The sequence below is a fragment of the Gymnogyps californianus genome, chromosome 2 (genome assembly GCF_018139145.2).
Source record: "Gymnogyps californianus isolate 813 chromosome 2, ASM1813914v2, whole genome shotgun sequence".
Classification (NCBI taxonomy): domain Eukaryota; kingdom Metazoa; phylum Chordata; class Aves; order Accipitriformes; family Cathartidae; genus Gymnogyps; species Gymnogyps californianus.
In genome coordinates this window covers 97,597,098-97,621,841 of record NC_059472.1, presented here as the reverse complement: position 1 = coordinate 97,621,841, position 24,744 = coordinate 97,597,098, and the positions used below count along the sequence as shown (strand labels likewise).

At 38.6% G+C, this 24,744-nt stretch overlaps 1 protein-coding gene across 1 annotated transcript in view; it reads right to left on the bottom strand.

Moving 5' to 3' along the window:
* NUP153 (nucleoporin 153) overlaps positions 1 to 24,744 on the bottom strand; it is a 46,741-nt gene that overhangs the window by 10,119 nt on the left and 11,878 nt on the right. The window contains exons 2-16 of the mRNA XM_050892735.1: positions 20,612 to 20,828; positions 18,135 to 18,383; positions 16,720 to 16,859; positions 16,509 to 16,637; positions 14,568 to 14,684; positions 14,396 to 14,440; positions 14,245 to 14,298; positions 9,561 to 9,707; positions 8,759 to 8,811; positions 6,135 to 6,267; positions 4,413 to 4,550; positions 3,532 to 3,624; positions 3,201 to 3,291; positions 2,795 to 2,914; positions 535 to 1,149 (exon numbers count right to left, since the gene is read on the bottom strand). Coding sequence (XP_050748692.1) covers positions 535 to 1,149; positions 2,795 to 2,914; positions 3,201 to 3,291; positions 3,532 to 3,624; positions 4,413 to 4,550; positions 6,135 to 6,267; positions 8,759 to 8,811; positions 9,561 to 9,707; positions 14,245 to 14,298; positions 14,396 to 14,440; positions 14,568 to 14,684; positions 16,509 to 16,637; positions 16,720 to 16,859; positions 18,135 to 18,383; positions 20,612 to 20,828 — 2,341 coding nt within the window. The remainder of the gene's footprint in view (positions 1 to 534; positions 1,150 to 2,794; positions 2,915 to 3,200; positions 3,292 to 3,531; positions 3,625 to 4,412; positions 4,551 to 6,134; positions 6,268 to 8,758; positions 8,812 to 9,560; positions 9,708 to 14,244; positions 14,299 to 14,395; positions 14,441 to 14,567; positions 14,685 to 16,508; positions 16,638 to 16,719; positions 16,860 to 18,134; positions 18,384 to 20,611; positions 20,829 to 24,744) is intronic.

The following is a 24,744-nucleotide window of genomic DNA, read 5'->3' as shown; positions in this document are numbered from 1 at the left end:
CATAGCTGAACATATGGTTTTGTTTTAGCTTAAGACAACTAGTTAAAGACTATGCTGTCTTGAAATCTGGCTTCATACCTCTGCTCATTTACACACAAATGCTGAGTGGAGACATTTTTAGCCATGTTCTGTAAATACTGTTTCTACTTATGTTTTGAAAGCAAAAAAAAACCCTAGTAATTTTTAACTCTTTCTATGGAGTTCACATTTTTCCCCAATGAAAATGAGGAAACAGATTTTAAGTTAATTAAGGCATCCAGTTTAGTCATGTTTCCTCACCAGCTGCAAAGGAGGGTATATTTGCTTCAATTCAGCTCTGCACTAATACATTTCACAATCAGTTCAATTCATGTGACAGGCTGGAACCTGGGCTGAGACCTCAAAAGTGCCTGTAACCATTCCTGCTGACAGGCACTAATCCATCCTGTCTGGCATACAGCCATGCTCCTGAAAATATTTTTTATATGCAACGTATTTTATTCCGTAAAGAATGCACAGAGGCTGATTGAAACAACAGAAAAGAGAAGAACACACCTGGTTTCTCGGACTGACAAGCTACACATTTGCTGTCTTCTGCCTTATTTGATACAAGGCACACCGCACAGTCCCAAGAGCCTTTTGGCTTATTAAATTTGTCTCCAAACCCCAGAGTGCCTGTTGTGTCAGTGCTGCTGGAGGAGGATGTCACTGTCACTGAGTTGTCTGTGACCACTGGCAATGTCAGAGCAGGCATTACTCCTGTTCCAGGCTTTGGTGTCTCACATGCTATACATTTTGTAGCTTCAGGTTTGTTCTGGACCAGACAGGTATCACAATCCCATGTGTTGGTTGCTGTTTTAAATTTGTCTTCAAAGCCCAGTGTCCCTGCTGTAGGGACTGCTGCCTTAGAGGCGACACATTGACTGGAGCTTATCGTCTGTTTCGTACTCTCAACGGTTGACACTTCAGCAGCCTCACATGTTACACATTTACCATCTGTGGTTTTGTTTTGCAGACAGGGGTCGTATGTGTCAGATTGCCAAAATGAGGATGCTTGTTTAGAGGTGTCTTTACCTGCAGAAAAACTACTTATCGCAGGCCTTGTATAGACCACTGTGCTTGTAACAGGCTGTGCAGATGTAGAGGAGTGTGTTTTCACAGATGTAAAGCCTAGGAAAAAAAAACAAACACAGGAAAAGATCTTACTGATAAAGCAGTACCCTCACTACATGTAAGTTACTTCTAATACTAGAAGGCATAAATTTAAACCAAGTGCCAATGGTTACAACTATACATTCTGACTAACTGCAAGAGGAAGTCCCTGGAAATCTTATCTAAAGGGATGAAATTTCATATGCTGCGCTGGGACACAACAGAACATTTATTTAGAGCTTGATTTAACTCTTCATTTCCAAGAAAGTTTTAAATAAAAATCTTCACTGGTAGATACAAGTGTGAACAAACATTACTGAAAACTGACTGTCCGTCATGGACTAGAAATAATCCAATTTCACTTTAAGACACCATGCCCAATCGAATCAAATTTCTAAAGCTATTTCTGCCATAGTAGATGACTCACATTTACTTTAGTAGCTGTACAGCAGTTGGTACTTCGAGCAGCAATCCACATGGTATTTCCCCACAGATATGAGTATTAATTAAGTAATAAAAATGAAGACAACAGAACAATTGTTACCTATAATCTTTGTTCAAAATGCACTGGACACAGGCCAACTCCTTATTTAAAGGTGCCAATTTCAACAGAAAACGAGAACCACCAACATGGAAACACTAAAGAAAATGCTACGGCAATGCATCTTAAATAGCAGCACAAATTACTTGTAAAGCTAAAAAGAAGAGTTTATTTTTTTATTATTATGTTGTTGTTGTTGTTTTGGGGTTGGTTTTTTTAACATCAGGAGTGAAGTCTTTGAACAGTGTGGATTTAGAACCTGCTTCTCTTAAACTGATAAAGAAAATTAATGTCACTTCACTCATAGGTCTTTCCTTAAACAAAACGCACAGTGTATTTTTTCTCACTTCGCTCTTTCCAATATAAAAAGGCGCTGTCTTCTTAAGAAGTATATAGATTTGTCACTTCATAAAAAAGTCCTGATGCCACTGAAGGCTTATGGGAAAAGATAAAATCCAATAAAGTCCTTTTTCTTAAAACAAAAAACGTCATCTACACACACACACACACACACACACACTTTATTAAACAGTTGAAAACAACTGCAATTACTTAAAAATAAAAATTAGAAAAGGGTTTTTAAAGCAAAACAGCCCACTTCTACTTAAAATCTGCATTTGAATCCATAGTAACCGTTACCATTTAAGGCCAAAAGATTTGCAGCTTTTGAAACATCTTTAGGAATGAAACTGTCTTTACTATTCTTAATTTCCAGAGATAGTGAAGGTGGGAAAGGAATGTTTGTAAAGCATTTTACAAACATTTCCTTTCCAATTCCATAAATTTTATTTATTTAAAATGAAACACTGATTATTTGACTAATTCTCTTTAGACTTCATTTACAATTACATCCTAACACATAAAGGAGAAGCAATGCATCTGGTTTGAAGTTGCAGTTTTCCTTTCAGCAATAAAAGCCACTTAGAAGAGAAAGGGAGATCAACCCTAACAGATGCAGCGTTTAACGTAATGCTCTCCTATATTTGTATTTATAGCTAATATTGCATTAAGTGTGACAATGTGGGGTTTTGGTGTTGTTGTGGTGGGTTTTTTAAAAATCAATGCAGTTATATGCTAGCGTATTTTTTGCAATATCTTTTTAAAAGGAGTTCAGTATCTCACCAGGGCTTTTTAGAATGTCTAACACACTTCCTTCCTTGAAGACCTTCACACGTTTGGAGAGGCCATAGTATTCTTCTTCTTTTTCCTTCTTATTGCTGGTGCTGTTTACAGTGGTGGTATCTTTAAAAACGAAACAAAAACACCTTTCACAAAGCAATCCACTTAAAATATATTCACTTTTGCTAGAAACAAGAATTTCCAAGTTTCATGCTTCTTCTAAAAGTGTCTTCAAAATTCTACCTTGTTTACAACAGTTTATAATTACAATTTGGTTAAAAGCAGATCTGTCACTGAAAACACACTTTGCCTGGAATTGCTAATATGCTCAGACAGGATAGATTTACTATTTAATATAGAAAAAAAGAAAATCAGCACTTCAGATCTGAAATGCTAAAATTTCTGTTACCTAGAGTAAGTAAGGACGTCACTGGTGTATCACTGGATCCAGAAAGCTCTGCTGATTTTACAACAGGAACACTAAATGTAAACCCAATCTGCTATGAAAAAAAGAGAGATTTTTCAGACTCTGAAACTAAAGGAACTTTAATCAAGTTTCACACACAAATAATAATCTGAAATCCAGTCTTCAAACTTTTGGTATACGTGCTGGACGACAAATTATAAGCCAGAAACCTATATATTTGTTTTCTCCATTATCAGGGCCAATTCTGCTTTATTGTTCTACAATATTCTACTAAAGCCTTGAGAAAAGGTTGAGCTTTACTGATTTTACTTACAGACAATGGAGGTAGCACTTCCGCCTCAGTAGATTTCACAATTGGAGATGAAAATCTGAACACAGGACTGCCAACATTACCTGCTGGTTGTACCTGTATTTTCAAAAGAATTAAAGTTTGTATCTAAAAGAAAAATACCCTGGCGAAACAATAGCAGCTACCTGAATTCACTATCTAATAGACGTTCTGCAGTGAAGCTGGGAAATCTGATGTTTGATACTGATTTCTAATCCACAGATAAGAGTTATAATAAAAGAAAATGAAGCTTGCAAGTGAGCATATAGTACAGTATCATCAAAACCAAATCCCATAAACCAAGAGAAAGAACTGAGATGCTACTTAGATCTAAATATATTAAATATATGGAAAAGCAGATCAGGCAGCTTAAGAGCCTTAAACTAACTCAGCTCAATTGTGGTCAGAGCTTCAGCAAATATCTCAACATGTTAAAGCAGATATCTGCTTAAAAACATACAAAAATATTTCAAGTACTCTGGAACAGATGAATGTTTATTTTACTGCAATAATATTTCAATTATTGCACCCTAGGCTCATATTCTACACTAGGCTTATATGACCATTAATGCTACCTCTAATTTAATAATTTAACTTGGCATAAAATCCCAACAAAATCTCCATAGCATTTGAAGCACTTACACAATTACGTTAACCAGAAGTTTGCAAGTGTAAGATGGACAGAGGCCGAACCAAAAACTTTATGCCTTCCCCCACCTCCAAATTGGAATACAACCCTGATTTATTCAACAGGATATAAACTCATGTTGGTTAGTTTCATGAGGACCATGGAAGAAGTTAACATGCAACAAAGCAGATGTATACTCATCCTAAAAAAGTATTCACCATATACAACGAAGATTTACCTTGTTCATCACTGCTGTTGAAACAGTGCTTGGTGACGATGAGACAGTACTACTGGGAAGAAAACTAAAGTTGAACGAAGGCAGCGATGCAGTACTGATGGGTAGGGGTACTTTCGGTAGTACTGGTTCCTCCACTTCCTAGGTGTAAATTTTAGTTGTTGTAAATTTTAATTTTTCTCTTTCTTTAAAATAGTTGTAAATTTTAGTTTTTCTCTTTTACAAGACATACTACCTTCCTACCCTGTCCCACCCTTAATTTCTTAACAAAGTTAAATATAACAGAGATCTATAGATTAAGACAAAGCAAGTTTTCAAAAGGAATCTTAACATCCCCACCTCAGTCTGCCACATCATTTTAATTTATGGCAGGCCTGTTTCCATGCGATACTACATTCATCACCTGTCCAGTAAGAATACTGAAAGTTAGTTCAAAATTGTTACCTGTGCAGAACAGAGGGGCACAGATCAGATTTTTTTTTTTCTGTACTTTAGTTATTAAAGATCTAGAGGAACATTATCCTTTCTAATTATCCTCTTGTCTCTTCAATTAAGAGTACACTCTCAAGACGAATGAGAAAGTGTTCCTCTTGCAAAATTAGGTTGGACAGCTGCCAAAGTTTCTGAAGTCACTACTGCAGTGACTTGGAAAAAGATAATGTTTAAAGAAGTACGTGGGTTCCTTAGAGTACCAAAAACCCCAAACCAAACCAAAGCACGAAACGCCAAAAAAGAAAGGCTGACTAGCAGCATAGAAGATCACACTCCGGTAAATCTGGTCTATATCATGTATCAGGATGCAAATTTAAAACCCAGAAACCAGTGTATCTTAAAAACTTCTGGTCTTATCCTTGCCTTTTAAACTATTTGATTACGAAGATTAGATTAGTTAGGGTTTAAATGGGAATTGCCAATCTAATCACAACTTGCACAGTAGTACCAAGATCTACCCAGAAGTGACTAAGCAGAGATATAAGTTGCTACTACAGAAATTTAATGTATCCTACAGCTGACACCTTTCATAGTCTTGATTTGAAGAGTCTATTGGACCTCGATATTCAGATCATTTGTATTATAGACACATTCTCCAGTACTTACTGTTTCTTCATTGTGCACCAGCCAGAAGACTGATGTAAATTTTTTATATTTAAGATCCAGTAGTAGGCAGCTTACATAACATCCAATCAGAAAAATAATCTTTGGGATAGTCATGACCATACAGTTTTATTAAATGGACGTTTCCCATTAAAACAAGAAAAAAACCCTCTCACAATGAGTCTGATTAAGTGCCAAAAATTGTGAAAGATCATTAGCAGACATGCAGAACACCGTCTTCTGCTTCAGACTCTTGGCCTGTATCTTTCTTCATGACTTAAATATGAAATAAATTAAATAAGCTTTGTTTACTTACTTGGCACTTGTTTCAAACTTCATTCCTTTATAAAAACTCTACAAACCTCCACCAAAATTCATTCATTCAACTGCTAATGAGAAACTTTATAGTGTGAAGCATCTCCAAGACAATATGACTAAAGATTTCAAAAATATAAAACCAAAGTTGAGGCACTTAAACAGATAAATTGCAGCCTGCCCTGAAACCCACAGCAAAAAACCCACCAAACTGAAGTAGCATTATTATAAATTACTATGAGGCAATAAAACTGGCATACCTAGCTAGTTACTTCAGTAATCTCAGTCAGAGCAATTAACCTAAGAGTCCCTTACCTGTTGTCCTTGTTCAGGTTTTGATATATAGTGTACTCCTCTTTCCCTTCTCATCTTGCCGCCACCACCCACTCCTCCTCCTGAAGACAGACCGTTGGATGCAGGAGTACCAAATTTGGGGTAGGTCAAATTGCTGGCACAGAACAACAATACACCGGGGGGGGGGGGGGGGGGAGAAAAAAAAAATCAACTTATTAACTAATTGTTTCACGCTATTATAGCCACTCTTAGTCCTAGAACTGACACCTTCTAATCGGAATCAGAAAAAACTGTTCCACAAGTTGCTAAATGCTGGTAAATATCTGATGTTCTAAACAGCAAAAGCTGCATTAATAAGAGCAGCAATGAGAAGGACATACATAAGAAACAGTCACAACATCCATAAAGGAATGATGACTAAGCCAGAAGACCTGAAATAGAAGAACTGATTTAGAGTGTTATTTTCTAATGTTTCCTTTTAATAGTCCAGACAGTGGAAATTTTGACTGCCAGTTCTCTGATGCTGTGATGAGCATGTATCTTTGCAGGGATATAAAAGAACAACTAAGGGCGGGGAGAGAGAGTGAGCGAGCGAGCAAGTGAGAGAGCACGTGTGCACATGAAATGCTGCCAACAGCTCTTATGGAATAGAGAGGCTTAAACTTGTGTGGCAAGATAATACAGCAAAAGCTTCAGAAGCAGCTCTGGCTTTCCTGGGGCCATCAGCAGAAGCAGCAGAGGTGTTTGGGTGTGCCAACATTCCAAAAGTCTTTTCAGACATGAATACAGATCCCTTTTGTAAGGCATACAAAGGCATTTCTCTGTTCATCACAGAGATGAACACAAAGCCTAGATCCAAACCAGGAAGATTTCCTAATCCAAGTGGGAAGGGAAAAGAAAAAACCAAAAAAAACTCAAAACAAACAAACAAACAAACAAAACCCCCAAAACCCACACCACACCCCAAAACAGAAGTGAACTAGGGGAATAACAACAATAAAAAGCAGTATAGCATCAAAATGAAGTATCCCTGGAAAAAATTACCATATCAAAGCTTATCCTGCAGCCAAGCAGTCAGTCATTACAAAAGTACATTTGATCACACTGGAAGACACCAGGTCAAGTTTCCAGAAGACTGAGGGAGAGAATTGGTCTAAACTTGTCAGATACTTGCAAATAGTCTGCTTAGCACTGTAACCACTGAGAGGAAGCCAGATTCTTAAGGCCATATGCTCAAACTTTCCTCTAATCCAAACTGACAATCAATTTGAATTCTGAAAAAAAATCTTATGTCAAAATAGAGCTTTAGTCAATTATAGCCTGTCTATAGTAGCCCATATTCCTCTTTTCTGTTAACACCTGTCAGCTTCTAAGGGGCAAAGAGAGTTTTCTGTCTTCAAGCAAGTAAGTCCAATTTACAATTCTGACCCAGGTTTAAAAACTAAATAGCCTTTGGTAGGCCGAACAGAGATGTACGAAAGTACTGCAGGTTAGCTGTACGAAAGGACTCGGGCCAGCTGCCCCTTATCAGTGTTGTGTTCCTGCTCCAGAACATGACACCCAACAGAGACTGGCTTTATAAAAGAATTTTAAAAAAAGGACCGTCTACTCTATAGACAAAAGTAGAACATAGCAGTAAAACTTGTGAACCAAATAAAAAGCAGTATCAGTTTTCTGGATCTCCCTTCTACGTGGAGAGAAGACAGGAGTTCTACCAAAGAAAATTTAGAACAGTTTGAAAACCCACAATTAAAACCTAACATCTGTTTGCACCTATGCCAAAACCTTAGAGCGAATCTCTTGCACCCCTGAAAAGGTGATTGCTGTGAAGTCAGACTATTAGATGCCAAAACAAAGGGTTGGTTTGGCTTTTTTTTGCAAGCCAAAGAATGCCCAAGGCAACATAAGAATTGCTTGGAAGATGAACACAGAGACAACAAAATACAATTCCCTGCTACTGTTCTTTGAAAGGGACGAATCCTCCCCAAAAGGTATCCTTTGAACACAAAGTGTCTTAATTCAAGCATTACCCAAAAGACTAGTTGCCCAGAAGGGAGAGCCATCAATATTATCTGGAGGTGAAGTCATTCTACCTAAACCAAGCAAGCAGTGTAATGCAAGACAATCTCCTCAAGAAGAAATACAATTATTAACTTTTCTGGAATTTTGTGTTTTAGAGACAAGTTGCTGTTTGGCCTCAGATGATTCTAAAGGGCTCCTGTTTTCCACGCAAACTCACAGAACAGACAAGTGACTTCGCCATGAAAGGACCATTAAAAAATGATCTTCCTCCAGGTTTTTGCTTTTTTTTTTTTTTTTTAAAAACCTAAAAATTAAATATACTCCTGAACTGTAAGCCACTTCACCTTATAAAGAATCTTTCAGGAAGAATAATTCCTTTAGGACAAAGCTTTCAGGCTCCAAGCAATTAAATAATTAGCTGAAACTAATAGCTGCCCCCCTAATGAACATCAAGATGCACAAATGCTTAAACTCTCTCATAATACAATTTTTCCACTGTATTTTCCATTCCCTTCACTGAGAACTGTTACTGCCCTTCCAAAAGAAGACAGACATGCAGACTGTAGTGACAAAGCAGAGAGCTTTCTTCTTTCAAGTGTTTTAAATTAATAGATTTGTCATACCTTTCAGATGGTTTTACTCGCTGTTCTGCAGGAAAACTCTTCTCTCTCATGCCCTGCAAGTTAAGTTTGATTTATTTCAAGATTTATCTGAATGTATTTATAAACTATACACAAAGTGAAGACAAACAACCACACATGTTTTCTGTTGGGTTTTTTTATTTATATCACTAAATATACCTCATCTACGTAAGCTTGTTCCCTGACCACTATGACTATCCACTTTGATCTCTGGCCTAAAAAGCCCATAGATTTAGCACCTGGTCATTTTTACATTCAGATTGATACTGTAACCATGGGTGGTTTTTTTCTGAAAGAGATGCCAATCTTGTTTTAAGGAAAGTTTATCACGGACTCCGTCTATACCAAAGTGATCAGAATGGGTAATTAAGAAAGTGATCAGAACGGGTAATTGTCAGAAATCTCACTCAGAGCCTGTAGCTCACCTGGAAGAGTTTATTCACAACATCAGCAGGTTCCATCAGAAACAGCTTTGTGTACAGGAGCATACGAAAAGGAAAATGTTGTTTCTGTATTTTAACATTCTTTCACTGAGAACAGCCTGACCCAACAGCACATTATCACGTTCTGAAAATAACCACCAGCCACTTACTGTTCCAAAAATACAATTAAATCCATGAAACCTCAAAGTATCTCTTTCACAATGGTTCCCACAGTCTTAATGCTTACCTCAAACATACTATCGGTACTCTTTGCCAAGAAAGAGCACCTTAGTAGAATGATTGGTTAGAGACATTCCAAGGTTGCAAAAAGCAGGCAGATAACGACCAGAAAATTTACTTACTTTGTGCTTTATATCTACCCTCTGGTGAATTTTGCTGGAATCAGTAGCTGGAGTCAGAGATGGTTTAAAATATTGGGTCCGACTCACTGACAGAGAGATTGCCTTTGGTGTCACGAGTTTCTGGACAGGTGGATGCTGCGATTCCATCTTTGAAAGGGAATTATCAATTACACAATTTATCCTTGCACCCGCCCAAATTACCACAGCATTTACTGATGAAAAAAGTTACAAAACTATAAACCTCCCATCAGTCTCAACACCCAGTGAAAATTATTTGGAAGTGTTGAAAGCATTTAGCTTGCAGAGGGAAATCACCAGAAAACCAGTTATGAAATCCAAAAAGCTATAGAAGTAGCTAAAGTCTGACTGAATCCTATTTCAAAATTTGGCAGTTAACTTCACAGACAAAATAATTCATGTTACTATAATCAAAATAACTCATGTTATGTATATAACATAACTATATAACTATAATATGCTCCCATCTTTTCCTCTCCTCTGCCCACATTGTGGTATTATTTTTACTGGCTTAATCCATTAATTTAACATTCAAAGTGTTAAGCAACTAATTATACAGGCTTCTGGGTTTCACTTTTCCTGTATTTTCCTCCTTTGAAGTTACACTTTCCAAAAAAAAAAAAAACCCACCAAAAAGTTGTAAAATAATTTTAAAATAGTCTCATTTATTAAAATATGTTCCAATGTTTTAGATTTGCATTAGATGCACTTAAAAGTACTGGTTTGACTTTCCTTGTCAAAGCATTTTCACAGACGAGTTCATTTTTAACAGAAAGCACTGTACATTCTGCAAAACTGACTTAACAAGAAAGACCCCAAAAGGCTACAAGATTTACCAACGGCTCCATCTGCAGTTTTAAGGATCAGAAGAATCAGACTTAGGATGCATGCTATTATTTAAATTAGTATCAACAGAAAACTGTGTTTACAATGCAGCTTTAATTTCACAGTATCTCCCAACTCTTGGTAATAAAATTCATGCTGTATTTATATATAAAGTGAATAAGAGTACTTCTTTCTAAAATTTATTATACTCATTCTGAAACCTTGAGTAAAATGTGGTTTACTTAAGTTCACAAACCCATTTTAAGTGAAGGATGGTCCATTGCTGTTTTTAAATGTAAACAGAATAGAATCACAATCAGAATAGAATAGTTGAGTTGGAAGGGACCTACAACAATCATCTAATCCAACTGCTTGATCACCTCAGGGCTGACCAAAAGTTAAAGCATGGTATTAAGGGCATTGTCCAAATGCCTCCTAAACACTGATGAGCACGGGGCATTGACCACCTCTCTAGGAAACCTGTTCCAAGGTTTGACCACCATCTCGGTAAAGAAATGCTTCCTAATGTCAAGTCTGAACCTCCTCTGTCAGATGCAGCTTTGAGCCATGCGTCCTGTCACTGGATCCCAGGGAGAAGAGCTCAGCACCTCCCTCTCCACTTCCCCTCCTCAGGAAGCTGCAGAGAGCAATGAGGTCACCCCTCAGCCTCCTTTTCTCCAGACTAGACAAGCCCAAGTTCTTAGCCGCTCCTCATGGCACATGCCTTCCAGCCCTGTCACCAGCTTTGTTGCCCTCCTCTGGACACCTTAAAGGACCTTCACATCCTTCTTAAATTATGGGGCCCAGAACTGCACACAGTACTCAAGGTGAGGCCACACCAATGCTAAATACAGCCGAATAATCACCTCTTTTGACCGGCTGGTTATGCTGTGTTTGATGCACCCCAGGATGCGGTTTGCCCTCTTGGCTGCCAGGGCACACTGCTGACACACTGAGCCTGCTGTTGATCAGCATGCCCAGATCCCTTTCTGCAGGGCTGCTCTCCAGCCACTCCTCTCCCCATTTATACTTGTGCCTGGCGGTACTCCGTCCCACATGCAGAATCATAGAATGATTTGAGTTGGAAGAGACCTTTAAAGCTCATCTAGTCCAACCCCCCTGCAATGAGCAGGGACATCTTCAACTAGATCAGGTTGCTCAGAGCCCCGTCCAACCTGACCTTGAATGTTTCCAGGGATGGGGCATCTACCACTTCTCTAGGCAACCTGTTCCAGTGTTTCACCACCCTCATTGTAAAAAATTTCTTCCTTATGTCTAAGTCTAAATCTACCCTCTTTTAGTTTAAAACCATTACCCCTTGTCCTATTGCTACAGGCCCTGCTAAAAAGTCTGTCCCCATCTTTCTTATAAGCCCCCTTTAAGTACTGAAAGGCCGCAATAAGGTCTCCTCAGAGCCTTCACTTCTCCAGGCTGAACAACCCCAACTCTCTCAGCCTTTCCTCATAGGAGAGGTGTTCCAGCCCTCTGATCATTTTTTGTGGCCCTCCTCTGGACCTGCTCCAACAGGTCCATGTCTTTCCTGTGCTGAGGGCTCCAGAGCTGGACGCAGTACTCCAGGTGGGGTCTCACCAGAGCAGAGGGGCAGAATCACCTCCCTCAACCTGCTGGCCACGCTTCTTTTGATGCAGCCCAGGATACAGTTGGCTTTCCGGGCTGCGAGTGCACATTGCTGGCTCATGTCCAGCTTCTCATCCACCAGTAGCCCCAAGTCCTTCTCTGCAGGGCTGCTCTCAATCCCTTCATCACCCAGCCTGTACTGATACTGGGGGCTGTCCTGACCTAGGTGCAGGACCTTGCACTTGGCCTTGTTGAACCTCATGAGGTTCACATGGACCCATTTCTCAAGCTTGTCCAGGTCCCTCTGGGTGGCATCCCATCCCTCAGGCATGTCAACCACACCACTCAGCTTGGTGTCACCTGCAAACTTGCTGAGGGTGCACTCAATCCCACTGTCTATGTCACTGATGAACATCTGGCATTTGTTCTTGTTCAATTTCATGCCATTGATGATTGCCCAATGCTCCAATCCATCTAGATCCCTCTGCAAGGCCTCTTGTCCCTCAAGAGGGTCAACAGCACCTCCCAGTTTTGTATCATCAGCAAACCTGCTAACGGTGCATTCAACTCCTGCATCCAGATCATTGATAAAAATATTGAACAGAACTGGCCCTAGAATTGAGCCCTCAGGAACACCACTGGTGACCAGTCGCCAGCCAGAGGCAGCCCCATTCACTACAACCGTTTGCGCCCTGCCATTCAGCCAGTTCTTCACCCAGCGCACCGTGTACCTGCTCATCCCACAGTTGGACAACTTGTTCAGAAGAATGCTGTGAGGGACAGTATCAAAAGCCTTACTAAAATCCAGAAAACTACATCTGCTGCCTTCCCTTCACCCACTAGGTAGGTGGCCCTATCGTATTAGTGAGACAGGAATGTACAATGAAAACAATAAAAGTTACCCAGTTAGATGTTTAATACACCAAGAGCTATTCTGTCTGGTGCAGATCCACGAAATAAGAAAAATACCACAAAAAATACCTGCAAAAGTTTTGCCTGAGTACTCAAGTGTTCTGTCAACCATATGTTTGCTTTAGCAGGAAAACATACAACCCTCTCCTTGGCACACACAACCCTCTCCTCCCCTTCTCATCAAGGGCTACCCTCCCCCTGCCAAACTTTATGAATTCTAGTATTATGAATAGACAATTTCTCTACTTTTACCCAGTGACAGCTGTGCGCAACATTCACTTTCTGACTGACGTCAGGCTCTATGCTGCAAATCTGGTAGATCTTTCTTAATGCCTCATCACAGGTGTAGTTCCACAATTTAACTGAGAATCCATACCAGCTTTGTTTTCAATTATTTGGATAATATTTATGGCAAAGAAATTATATGCTCTACTTTTCAACATTCTTGTAATTTAGCATATGGCGAAAGACGGTACATGAAATCCAAGATGTTTGTAAACTCTGAAGTGACTGCAAAATTAATTAAACTTCCAATCAAGGGATTAGCATAGAAACTTCTTGAGACACTCTGTCCATTTTTTCATTAAAACAGCAGATGAAAAGTTTGCATGGAAGAAAAAAAAAAAAAAACAACACACTTTTTTTCCTTCGGCTGCCTGATCTTAAAGTGGCCTTTTGCGGGTTTTACAATTTAATAAACTCAATGATACCCCAAATTAAAGTGATTAAAAAACAAAACTAGTTTTAGTTTTTTTAACAAAAACGAAGCAAATGATGATTTACTACAGCATTATCACCAATTCAGTGCTACCTTCAAATAGGAATTTAGGAACATAAGATTACAGAAGTGACAACATTTAACAATTTTCCTTCTCCTTACTTTAAGCAGTAATAAAAACCATAAGTATTATTTTTCTGCTCGAAATGAACATGGAAATCTGCACAAGGTCTGTATGATCACTCAATCAATATTTTTCTATTTCTGATCATTTCTGCAAGAGAAAGCTTTCCTAAACAGGAAGATTAACATGCAACTTAACCCCAAGTTGCAGGAGAAGATAAAACTTCTTTGTGTGCTCTAGGGAAGTTGTTCTTGATTAACATATCAAGACACCACCACATAATGACAATATAATTCTTAACCTGAGTAATCTTCACAGTCCTTCATCCAGTGTGGGTAGAAAAGATGTTTTTAGCAATTTCCACCCAGCCAAGACAGCTGTAGTTCACATAGTGCTAATATTAACTTGAATTCATGTGTATGCCGTCACTGAGGTTTGTGACATTTCTTCTAATAGCTACAAAGCATAGAAAATTATTTAACTCAGCTTAAGATGTTACTGGTTCTTACCTGTTTTCGTTTGGACTGGAAGCTAGTAATATTCAGCACACTCCTGTCCACAGGCTAAGGGGGAAAAAAAGCCTAAATATTAGAGGACGATTTTTTTCCTAAGAGAGGGTTCCATCCAACAAAAACATGGGGGGTTTTGTGATCAACTTACAGAAGACAGTGGACTAGAAACAGAAGACGGAATCCTTTTAGCATCCTGTTGAAAAAACAGTGCAATAAATTAAACTGGACACTACATGAGGAAGATCTGCATCCTATACTGGCACATTTACTATGTTTTTCAAACACATGAAATAAAACAGATTAAAAGGAGTGCCATTTACCGCCAAAGGACTTGACATCTTCTCCAATGACTGCAAGATGCGCCGTGCTGTGGAACTTGTTACACCATAGGATTGCACACTTGCTTGTTTAGCTTTCATTTGTCTTCTCACTGGTGGCTGAAAAATTAGCATTGCAAATGTTACAATGCTTGATTTTGAATTAAACATGCATGTATTTTATGCCCTGTGGCTACACTGATGACATAACCAATACTCTTGTGATGACAGAGAAAAACACACTCACTGGGCATTCAAGCCATGAAGAAGAAAACATACTCTACTAACTTTATAGAAGTGGGGGCCCACACATCTTGCACACAGGATAAAGCAACAGAAGAAATACTTAAATGTAAAAGGTCATAAAAGGGAAGATGTTAGGCCTGTAGGGTCTCTGAAGCAGTCATCAGGAAAACAGAACTGAAGCAAAGGGTTGTGCTGCAGAAAGTACTTTCAGTAACAAAACAGATCTCAGAGTTTCATGATGGTGTAAGCGTACCATCTTAAAACCAATGTAGACAATCATCATCAGGAATTTCTAGTTTTACTTCTCTCATTTCCTCCCTTCCCCCAAGATTACAGTTGACTGCAGATCTTTTTACTCTGTTTAAAAATATAAAGATCTGATTTGAAATGTAACAGATCTAAACATATTACACTGAAAAAGTAAACTGTTTTATTTGCACCACATGACTTCGAATAGAATTCAAAAAAACTTCTTTCAGTGTGACTTTTTTCTTCTTCTTAATTATGTTAAACCCCTCATGTAACCACATCGTGTTTACCACACTGCTATGTGAAGACAGGAAGCAGACCACAGAGCATGTAAAAAACACAAGCAAGACTCACTGTAATTCACAGCATGCAGCAACAAGCAAGCTAGTCTCTCCTTTAAAAGCCTAGTATTTTGGTTCCTCTTTTCAGCATGATCCACATTTACTTTGTAAAAAATAAAAACAGCTGACAAAAGAGGGCTCTTAGCTTACAGGAAGTTTTGAGTGTTCTGAAGTTGGATTTAACACCAAGTCAGAACAAACCGCAAGTTTTCAAGGTTTCCCCTAAGTCAGGAACTTGTAGGTCCCCTTGTTCCATGGTAGAAACAGACACCCAGAATAGGTTCAGCAAACTGTTATTTCCAGTTCCTTAAAGTTCCTTTTGACTTTTGATTTTTTTTTTTTTTTAAATAAAGGTCATTTTGATTTAAACACATTCCAATCCAACCAGATTTTATTGACTTCCTTTTAGATTCAACTCTAGCTACTGACAGTTGTCAGCATTTCTAATTTGCTGGTTCATTTTAGAACACAAAGAACTCTTAGGGGCAAGTAACTTTTTTCAAGACCTATCTGAATGACATTAAAATAGAACGCATTTTATTGTTTATCTTGAGATTGCATTTAGGACTGCACGCCTCCCTCCAGGTAACAGAGGGGCAAAGGATCAGCAAAGTTGCCTTTTAGATACTACTACAGTAAAGAGTGCACAGTTTTATACAATATATTCATAGCATGAGTGTAGGCATGCTTGTGTAAGATCTACAGACAAGTATCAGGCAGGTAGCTTTTGCTACTATAAACACAAGTTCTCAAAGTTATGCCATCATTGTTTTTATTTACATGTTATTTTAACATAATACAGTCAGAGGCAGACAATGGCAGAAAATGGAATTTTTTTTAAAGACTTAATAGAGGAACTCTCAGCTACAAACAACTGGCCAGAACCCAAGATGCTACTGTCATTCTTGTGCATTACGACAAGTATTTCTAGGTAAACTGTTAAAAAAGAATTTAAACAGAAATTTTTCTTTTCTACTCTTGTAGGCTGAGAAGGCAAAATAGGAACTGTTGCCACATTTTCAGGTCCCTGCTCACAGCTCTTTTGGCAGTGCTACCCCTTCTGTATTTCAATTACATTTTCCCTTACACCGCACTACTATTCTCATACCTGATAAGGAGCAATTCGCGCTTTTGTCTCCCTTGCTGCTGCAGCTGCACCACCATAAGTGGTCTTTCCAGGGTAAAATGGAGAATCCCCAAGCTGGCTTGTCTTAAAGACAGAAGTGTTTCCAAGTGACTACAGAAAAGCATTATGACAAGTGGTTAGTAAAATGGCTACACTTTTAAATTGATTAAAATTAATACCGTGCAGTACTTACAGGAGAGGGAGATCCAAAAGCAGATAAATTGAATGCAGGTTTTTTAGAGCTAGCTGCAGGATGCTGCGAGAGGGAATGAGATCTTTCAGCCTCTGAGGACCAGAGCAGTGGTGCTGATGTATTTTTTGAAACTGTGATATCTGCCAAAATGACACATGCTATATGTAAATGCCTTGTGTACATAGAGAACTTCAATATTAAAGATCACAGTAACTCCAGAGTTCTTTAATACAGAAAAGTAAGTCTTACAGAATGAAAAAGTACCCTAACACTCATTTCTCCAGCACTCTTCAGAGTTCTTCAAACAGATCAATTTCACATATGGTATGAAAACCAAGTATCAACTCTGAACTTGAAATCTGTTCACAGAACTGCAAATATGTTACCTTTCAGTAATCTTTCAAAAGCATGCACAACAAGTTACTAATATGCTTCCAATGCAGAGCAATTTTATTTTTTCTTCTTTTATGGTAAAATAAAAGGGAACTGCATAAACACTGGTGCATCTATAATGACACAAAGTTTTTCCTATGTTGGAGGCCAGCATAGGTCAGAATTGCACAGGTTTTAAACGTGAAAAATTCCCCAAAGGCTGAACTAACAGAGTCAACGACCTATTTTCCACGTATGTTTTACGGAGACACACCAGAAAGCTCTTAGTAAACTCAGGTTATATTGCTAAACCCTGGCAACATCTACTCTGAATTGTAAAAAATATGTTCTCCAGAGAACTTGCTGAGCGTGCCCCAATGCTCGTTTATATGGGGGACTAGAAAAAGCTGCAAACCTGCTGTTTGCCCTTTCTCAGTGAGATCACCTAGGTCCCCATCTACATCAATACAATGTTTATTTTTTTTACTTTAAAATGGTGTACATTCCTTACTGAATTCAGCAAAAGACATGGCAGTATTGACAAGTGATGCCTTCTACCAAGAAAGGCCAAAAAAGCAGCCCAAAACTTGTTCAGTCAGAATAGTTCCTTTATTGACTCCTGGTGAAAACACAGGAAAACATCTTGTGTTTCTATTTGTCACCTGTATTTATTCACATTTAACCAGCTGTCAGTTAGATACTCTGAGTCACTCTTCCTTCTAAGCAATCAACCTAGCTGTCAAGCTACAGCAAGCCATCTTCAGTTCCTACTACACCAGTTCAAGATTTACAGATAACCTAGCTAAAAGTGTGTTTATCAGCACTGACTCTTTGTAACATCAGGGTCTCATAAATGTATTCCAAAGCACGGTTATATTAAAAAGGTGACAGGATTACATACTTCTAAAATACTAAAAATTAAATTTAGTTCTAACATCCAAAGCTGACATTCACCTACTTAATATTCCACATCACCTTAGTAAATAAAAGAATGCAAAGTACTTCATGTTACCAAAAAATCAATTAGAGAACATGAAAGTTACCTTTATCAGATGCTCTAGAGGAGAAGCCACTGGTTGTTGAGATGTTATCATCATCATGCTGAGAGGTAGAATCTTTTATTTCTTTTACAAGAGATAGTCCAGGACTGCCAATGCCAAGTGAAGAAGATGTAGAGGGCTGACAATGTGGTACTGTGGAATCCAACATGGTACAGTTCAAATGGCTCCGATGAAGAGAGGGCCTTGTTAACACATCTGAGAAATTCAATGCAGATCTACTCGTGGTTGGTTCTAAACAAGAAGAGGGAGACAATTAGCTTCCTATGGGCAAGCTCACAGAAGCCAAAACCTGTTTTCTATCAACGGTCATGCTATTGCCAAGTTCTAAGCACAAAAATAGAGAAGCCGAATTTAACTTCTTCCTCACCCAGATAGGGTTTCATCTAACTGTCTGATTACAACAGCAACACTGCTTGCAATACTAAGTATTAATGTCGCATTAAGAAGTAGTTAACGATGAGGTTTTACATCATCAAATTCTGACCCCGTGCTCAAGTGCTCTAACACTGGGTCGTTCACTAAATCAAACATATATAAATTCCTTCTTCTGCAGATAAAGATTGCAATAAGCTTTCCAAAATTTGAGATTACGTGGCAGGTTACAGACAACTCTGCAGTTTATATAATCTTGTAACAAAGAAGATGTTAATCTGCATACATAACATGAAAATGTGTATTTGCAGAGATTTTTGGGGGTTTTGTTTGTTTTGGTGTTGTCGTCGTCCCCCCCACCCCCCAATTCTACCATATCAGGTCATGCTACAGGCAAAACATTATCTCCTATCCATTAACTTTTGAGATTTTGGCACAAAGGACAAGTAAGCATCGTAGCCTCAGTTGCAAGATGGGCATTTCTTCATCGTGAACCAAAGGGTCTGTAAACACTGCCAGTATCCTGCAAGAGGTGGTCTCACAGCTCCAACTTGCCACATCAATGGAACAGTTATTAATGGATATCTTGCCTGATATCCACGTAAGTCCACAGTCTCTCCTGGGAATTCTGGGTATGAACATGATTTTGAGTCACTATCCTCTTGGTATTTGCACTGAAGCTTAAACTAGCTAGTTCAATCTTCATAACCACCACAGTACTAGTAATTATTTCTCCAAAGCACTAGTAGATTTTTAGGACTGTCTTGTTTGAGATAAAGAAAGTGTTATCAGGCTGAGGGCTGGCCAAGCAAAGGAATACAGGCTCTAGCACATCGGTACCTCAGAGCTGAAGAAGCAGGCTTTCTAAAATTATAATAGCAACAATAATAATAAAATCTTATTATTAACTATAGCAAGAAAGACTGGTCTACAACATCCACAGACTGCAACACAAGCTACTAAAGGTTCTAGGGTGTCCATCTGCTCCTGATTTCTTGGAGCTAGAAAGTTTGCTGTGCAGCTGTTCTTACTGAAAGGTCCTTTCACACAGTTCTTCAGGAAAGCCAACACGTGTTCCTCATTCATGAAGACCTTCTCTATTCCTTTATCCAAACTTACTCTCAAGCTACAGCTACACAGAAAGCAATAAAGCTCCTTATTTACAATTAGATGACATTGGTGTCAAAGGTATTTCCTCATTATTTTTCATTCTGCCAACATCAGAAGCAACTGCCTTTCCACACAGATGGTTATGTACGTGTGCTCAGACAAAACTTCTCTCCTTATTAAAAATTAAGTTCCACAAAAGTGCTAATTTAAGAGAAACTCAAATGAGAGCATAAGCAAATTTACAGAGGAGAACTACATAAACAGTGAGAGGCATAGATATAAAACACAGATTAATCTTTTATACGGTCAAGTAAGAGGTTGCAAACTTCTTTGCCAAGGGTCCAAACAGGTTTTCAAAGACCCCATGCTAGCCATGCACACACCTTAATGTTATCAAATATTTCAAAAACCAAGTTCCTCGGTTCTCCATTAAACTAACAAGGAACTTTACTAAATTGAAGTCAAAGGAAAAAAAAAAAAATCAGGACATGAGAAGGAATTTTCCTCTGGCATTCTAGCATCTGGTCTTTTGTTTTGAGGACAACAAAACAAATTAATGTTTTTATTACCTTAGGCAATTAGATAAACTTTCATTCCAGACCTTTTAAAAAGACAATGTAACCCAGCACACTTGCAAATGAATATTATCAATATTTTGCACCTGGCTAATTGACTACCTGAAGTTAACTGATGACTTCCAAGAGCTGTGACACAACCTCCAGTCTGTTTCGCAATTATGTTTACAGTTTAAAGCTAAGACAGTTTCACAAACAGTTGTTAGGGTTTTTTTGTTTGTTTTTTTTGGGTTTTGTTTTGTGTGGAGGTTTTTTGTTGGGTTTTTTGTTGTTTTGTTTTTTGTTTTTTTTTTTTAATTCTGTCAAAGTGTTCCTTCCAGCTTCCCTTAGAAATTTAGATTCAAAACTAGAAATCTGTGAATAAACACAGATGGCCAGAATACTAAATGATTTTTCACATACCTTCTAAATTAATTCTTGCTGATTCAGGCGTGACTCTCCCATCAATCACTATGGTATCTTCATTTGCATAATCATGGTGATAGTTTACTGGATTCTCTTCCTGGTTCGTAGATTCATTTGTATCTACACATTCATCTTCACTTTTATTGAAATACTTCTGTAACCATCCCGGTACAATGTTTTTCACTGATTCTGTCACTCTGCTAATGATTCCCTGCTTGAAAGAAAAAACACTTGTTAATTACAGAAACACAGTCAACAGCATACGCTGGGATGCAACTTTGCACAGACCTTGAAGACAGACATTAGATAGCAAATATTCAGGACAAGAATAAGATAGAGGGGGTTGATCCTTGACATAGGATCTCTATACTTCTGGGACATGCATGACAAAAATTCACCTAATACTGATTTACTACTAACGTATCAGTTTCTGCACTTCCCAGTGACCTTGGCAATGTTCAAAATTCTGAAATTTCAGCCAAAGTTCACCAGAGGCTTGTCAAGTCACAAGGTCATCAGGAAATTCTATTTCTAAATAACTCCTGATGTATGTACTTTTTTTGAGGACTCCTCCTCTTAACACCTTCACTTGAAAAACCATCAAAAACAGAAGCTCAGCAATTATCTACAGTGATAGTAACGACCATAATAGCTGCTAAAATCAGTGAACTTAAATATTTCTAATTTTTCTAATGCTGAACTTCAGTAACAACATGTATCAAAAAAACATGTCATGCTCTGAACAGTCAGGGTGTACTGAAAGAAATCCTGGAAGAAACAGCTATAGTTGAATAACAGATGCCTCGCCACAGGACTGTTAAACAGATCCATTGTGATCAAATTTCATTTCATGGTATGTTAAAGTTTTGGATCTCCAAACCTTAATATTCTGCAATTACCAAATACATAAAAGCCATTTCCATTTTGACATTTACCAATTATTTGCAATGCTTACATTCTACATTTACAAAATATTTATTTACCATTTTGTTTTAGGCAGTGACTTGTTCCCCATCATGCCCTCAAAATTTCAACACACCTTCCTGTCAAATCTCAACCCGGCGCAGCAGATCACTTGCAGCTTGAAGCTCCCTCCCTCTTACACTGACTGCAGCCACAGAACTAGCTGCTAAACTCTGCAAGCCGCAAGCAAACGTGAAAGCTAACTCAGCAATTTCAACACTTTGGAAACTGAAAAGTAACAAGAGTTAAACCAGATTTTTGTTGAACTCCATTGTCAGTTGCTAACACCTGTACCAAAGGCTCTGGCAAGGTACTTTGATATTCTTCCGGGGTTTAGGCAACAAAATTTTCTAGTCAAAATTATTATTCAGGGGTAGAAAATTGAAAATATTCTTTGAACATGTAACAGTTACAGTTTAGTAAACAATTCTGAAACAAGAACTCCGCTGTATTCAACTTTCTGAAAAAATTTAGCACACAAAAAAAAGAAGCCCATATCACTTATTCAAATCTTTCATACACAATAATGCAAACACCAACTTACAGGAGTTATAAACAAATTAGACGCCCTTGAATCTGGAATTAAGAGGGGGGTGGGGAAAGAGGAGGAAGGGAAGGTAGAAAACAAAAAGCCTTTTCACAGAAAGTTGTCTTAATTTACAATTTGACATTTTTCATAATGATCTGTAATTTAATCTTGTACTTGCACAAAGACAGAATAAATATCCAGGGACAGTTTAAACCAGACAGAATACAGCGTAATAAACACATCCATCACAATTACCACACTAAGATGCACACAAGTATGCCATGCTCAGGATGTTGCTGCTATTCTACATAAATACTAAGCCTCAGCTTTCCAACAAAAACTACTAACTGCATGTAATACCAGAGTTCACAAACAGTTCAGTGCATTGTACCACCAGAGGCAGTCCCTACTCTATCCCCAGCCCCTCATTTCCACCTTTCCCTGTGACACACTGTCTCCCTTTTTTGGGGTAAATATTTTGCTGCTATGAATAAAAGCATATCGGGAACTCACAGGAGTTAAAATTTGCCAAAATGAGCAAACGGTCAGGACACAAACTGCATTCAAGGCAATGCTCTTTCCAAAAAGCTAAGCACTACTGCATTCAGTATTGCTAGAGTTTCTCCATCAGATAATAGATATTATTGGCCATAAAATAGGCCTGTATGATTCTCTTGCTGAAGAAATCCTCCCAGGGCTGAAAGCTACCTGAGACTCAAGATGGAAGAAGTCGTAGGCATCCAGAAGAGTGAACACCCGATCATTAGTAATCCAAATGAGTAACTGGAGAATCTAGCTAGACTAACAATTAACCAAGATGACATTTTACCATTTATATGTAAAACCAGACTGGTTTGATCCTTTCTTGCATATGGCAGCCTTGCTAGCATTCTCCACATCATCAGCGCTTTAAGACTAAGCTGGGTAACACAGGGTAACTTCCCAAACCAACCCAGGAGCTGGAACTCTCTCAGCGCAGCCATACTGTAGCAAGAACTAATAGCCTGCTCCATCTGGTTTAGGCACAGTGGAAGACAAGAAGCATAGTTTTATGCTCCAGAATACTGCTGGCTTAGTGACAAAGCAAGGAAAAGCAAAATACATGGAAAGCCACCTCCATTTTCTGTCTGCAGAATGAAAATATTGATTAAAGGCACCGTGAAAGAAGTATGCAGGCATTATGAATGAGCCATCATCAAACACAGATCTTGCTAAAAAAACCCCACCTGCCCCCTAAAAGTAAGCCACACACGTCAGGTATGCCCATTCACACACACACAAAAAAATTCAAGAAAATGAAAATTTCCTTATGGCATCTCCTACCTGCCCATCACAGCTGAAAGCCGATCAATAAAGCACCATGGCTGGATTCCTGTCCAAGTCAGGCAATTAAGGTACCACCGACCAACTACACTTTTAAACATGCACACTCCATATTCTTGCCAGGACATTTCAGCAAAGTGTCACGCCTTACACTGTCTTTAAAGCTGGCATTTTAATTTTACCCTAACTTTTAGTTTTCTTATTCTTCAACCTCAGCACATGTGTTTGAACACCCTTTCCCTCTCGCTGCACATACAGCACAAGCCTACCCTATCAGCAGCAGAGCAGTCTCCCTCTACTGCCCCTGTGCCACCAGCTCTGTACTTCGTCCATCCCAGGTTCCCTGGCACTACCATCGCCCCACACAGGCACCGTTAACCCTTCTAGGAGGCTGACAAGGATACCACGCACCTCACTGATGCAAACAGATCTTCAGAGGTGAGATACAGAAGACACGGCACAAGACAACTCTAACAGGCTTATTCCTCCAGCAAAATCCGAGCGGATCGCTCAGATTCCAATCTCCTCATGCCACAATTATGTACCAGTCCCTTCCTGAACACATTCATCCACTACAGCTACACCGAACACTCTACTGCACAAAAACTCTTCTAGTTCCCAACCCCAGGTTGGGAGCGGAGGAAGCGGCGCTGGCATGCAGCTTTAATGCTCATAACTCCTCACTTCTACAGGCCACAGAGGCACCAAACTTAATATCGTGAAAGGTCAGAAGATGCCACAGGGCAATCCCAACTGCGCGTAGCAGTGTTTTAGTCGGTGAATGCGTTTTAGTCCTTAACTGACTGATTTCAGCAGTCTGAGAGCTGCTGTCAGTACCAACAGTTGTCTGCTCATCTTAAATGCACTCATACTCTATTCTCATCCCAAAATATCAGCAGGAAAGCAGAATAAAACAACAAAAAAAAATCCACTTAAAAGATCCAGTAGCTTAGGAATAGATATTTACAACAGTTTTTCAAATTCTGTGCATCATCCTAAGTGTCTGCAGCTCTGCTAAATATATCTAAGTCTATGTATACAAACACCACAGCAGCAGTAACTACAGTTACAGTTACTCAAGGCATATTGCCTTGAGATGCAACTCTAAGCAAAAGATATGTAGGTAGAAATACTAACCAGTAAACAAACAGGTGTCATAATTTACTACTTTAAAATACCATTTCTTCAAAGGATTTATATAAAGAAAGAAAAATCAATACACAGTTCGACTTCTGAACTTAAAAGCAGGCTATTTCTTGGCTAAAAATATTTACAGAATAGGACAGTTTTCCCAGCTCGTAAGGGTCTTTCACAT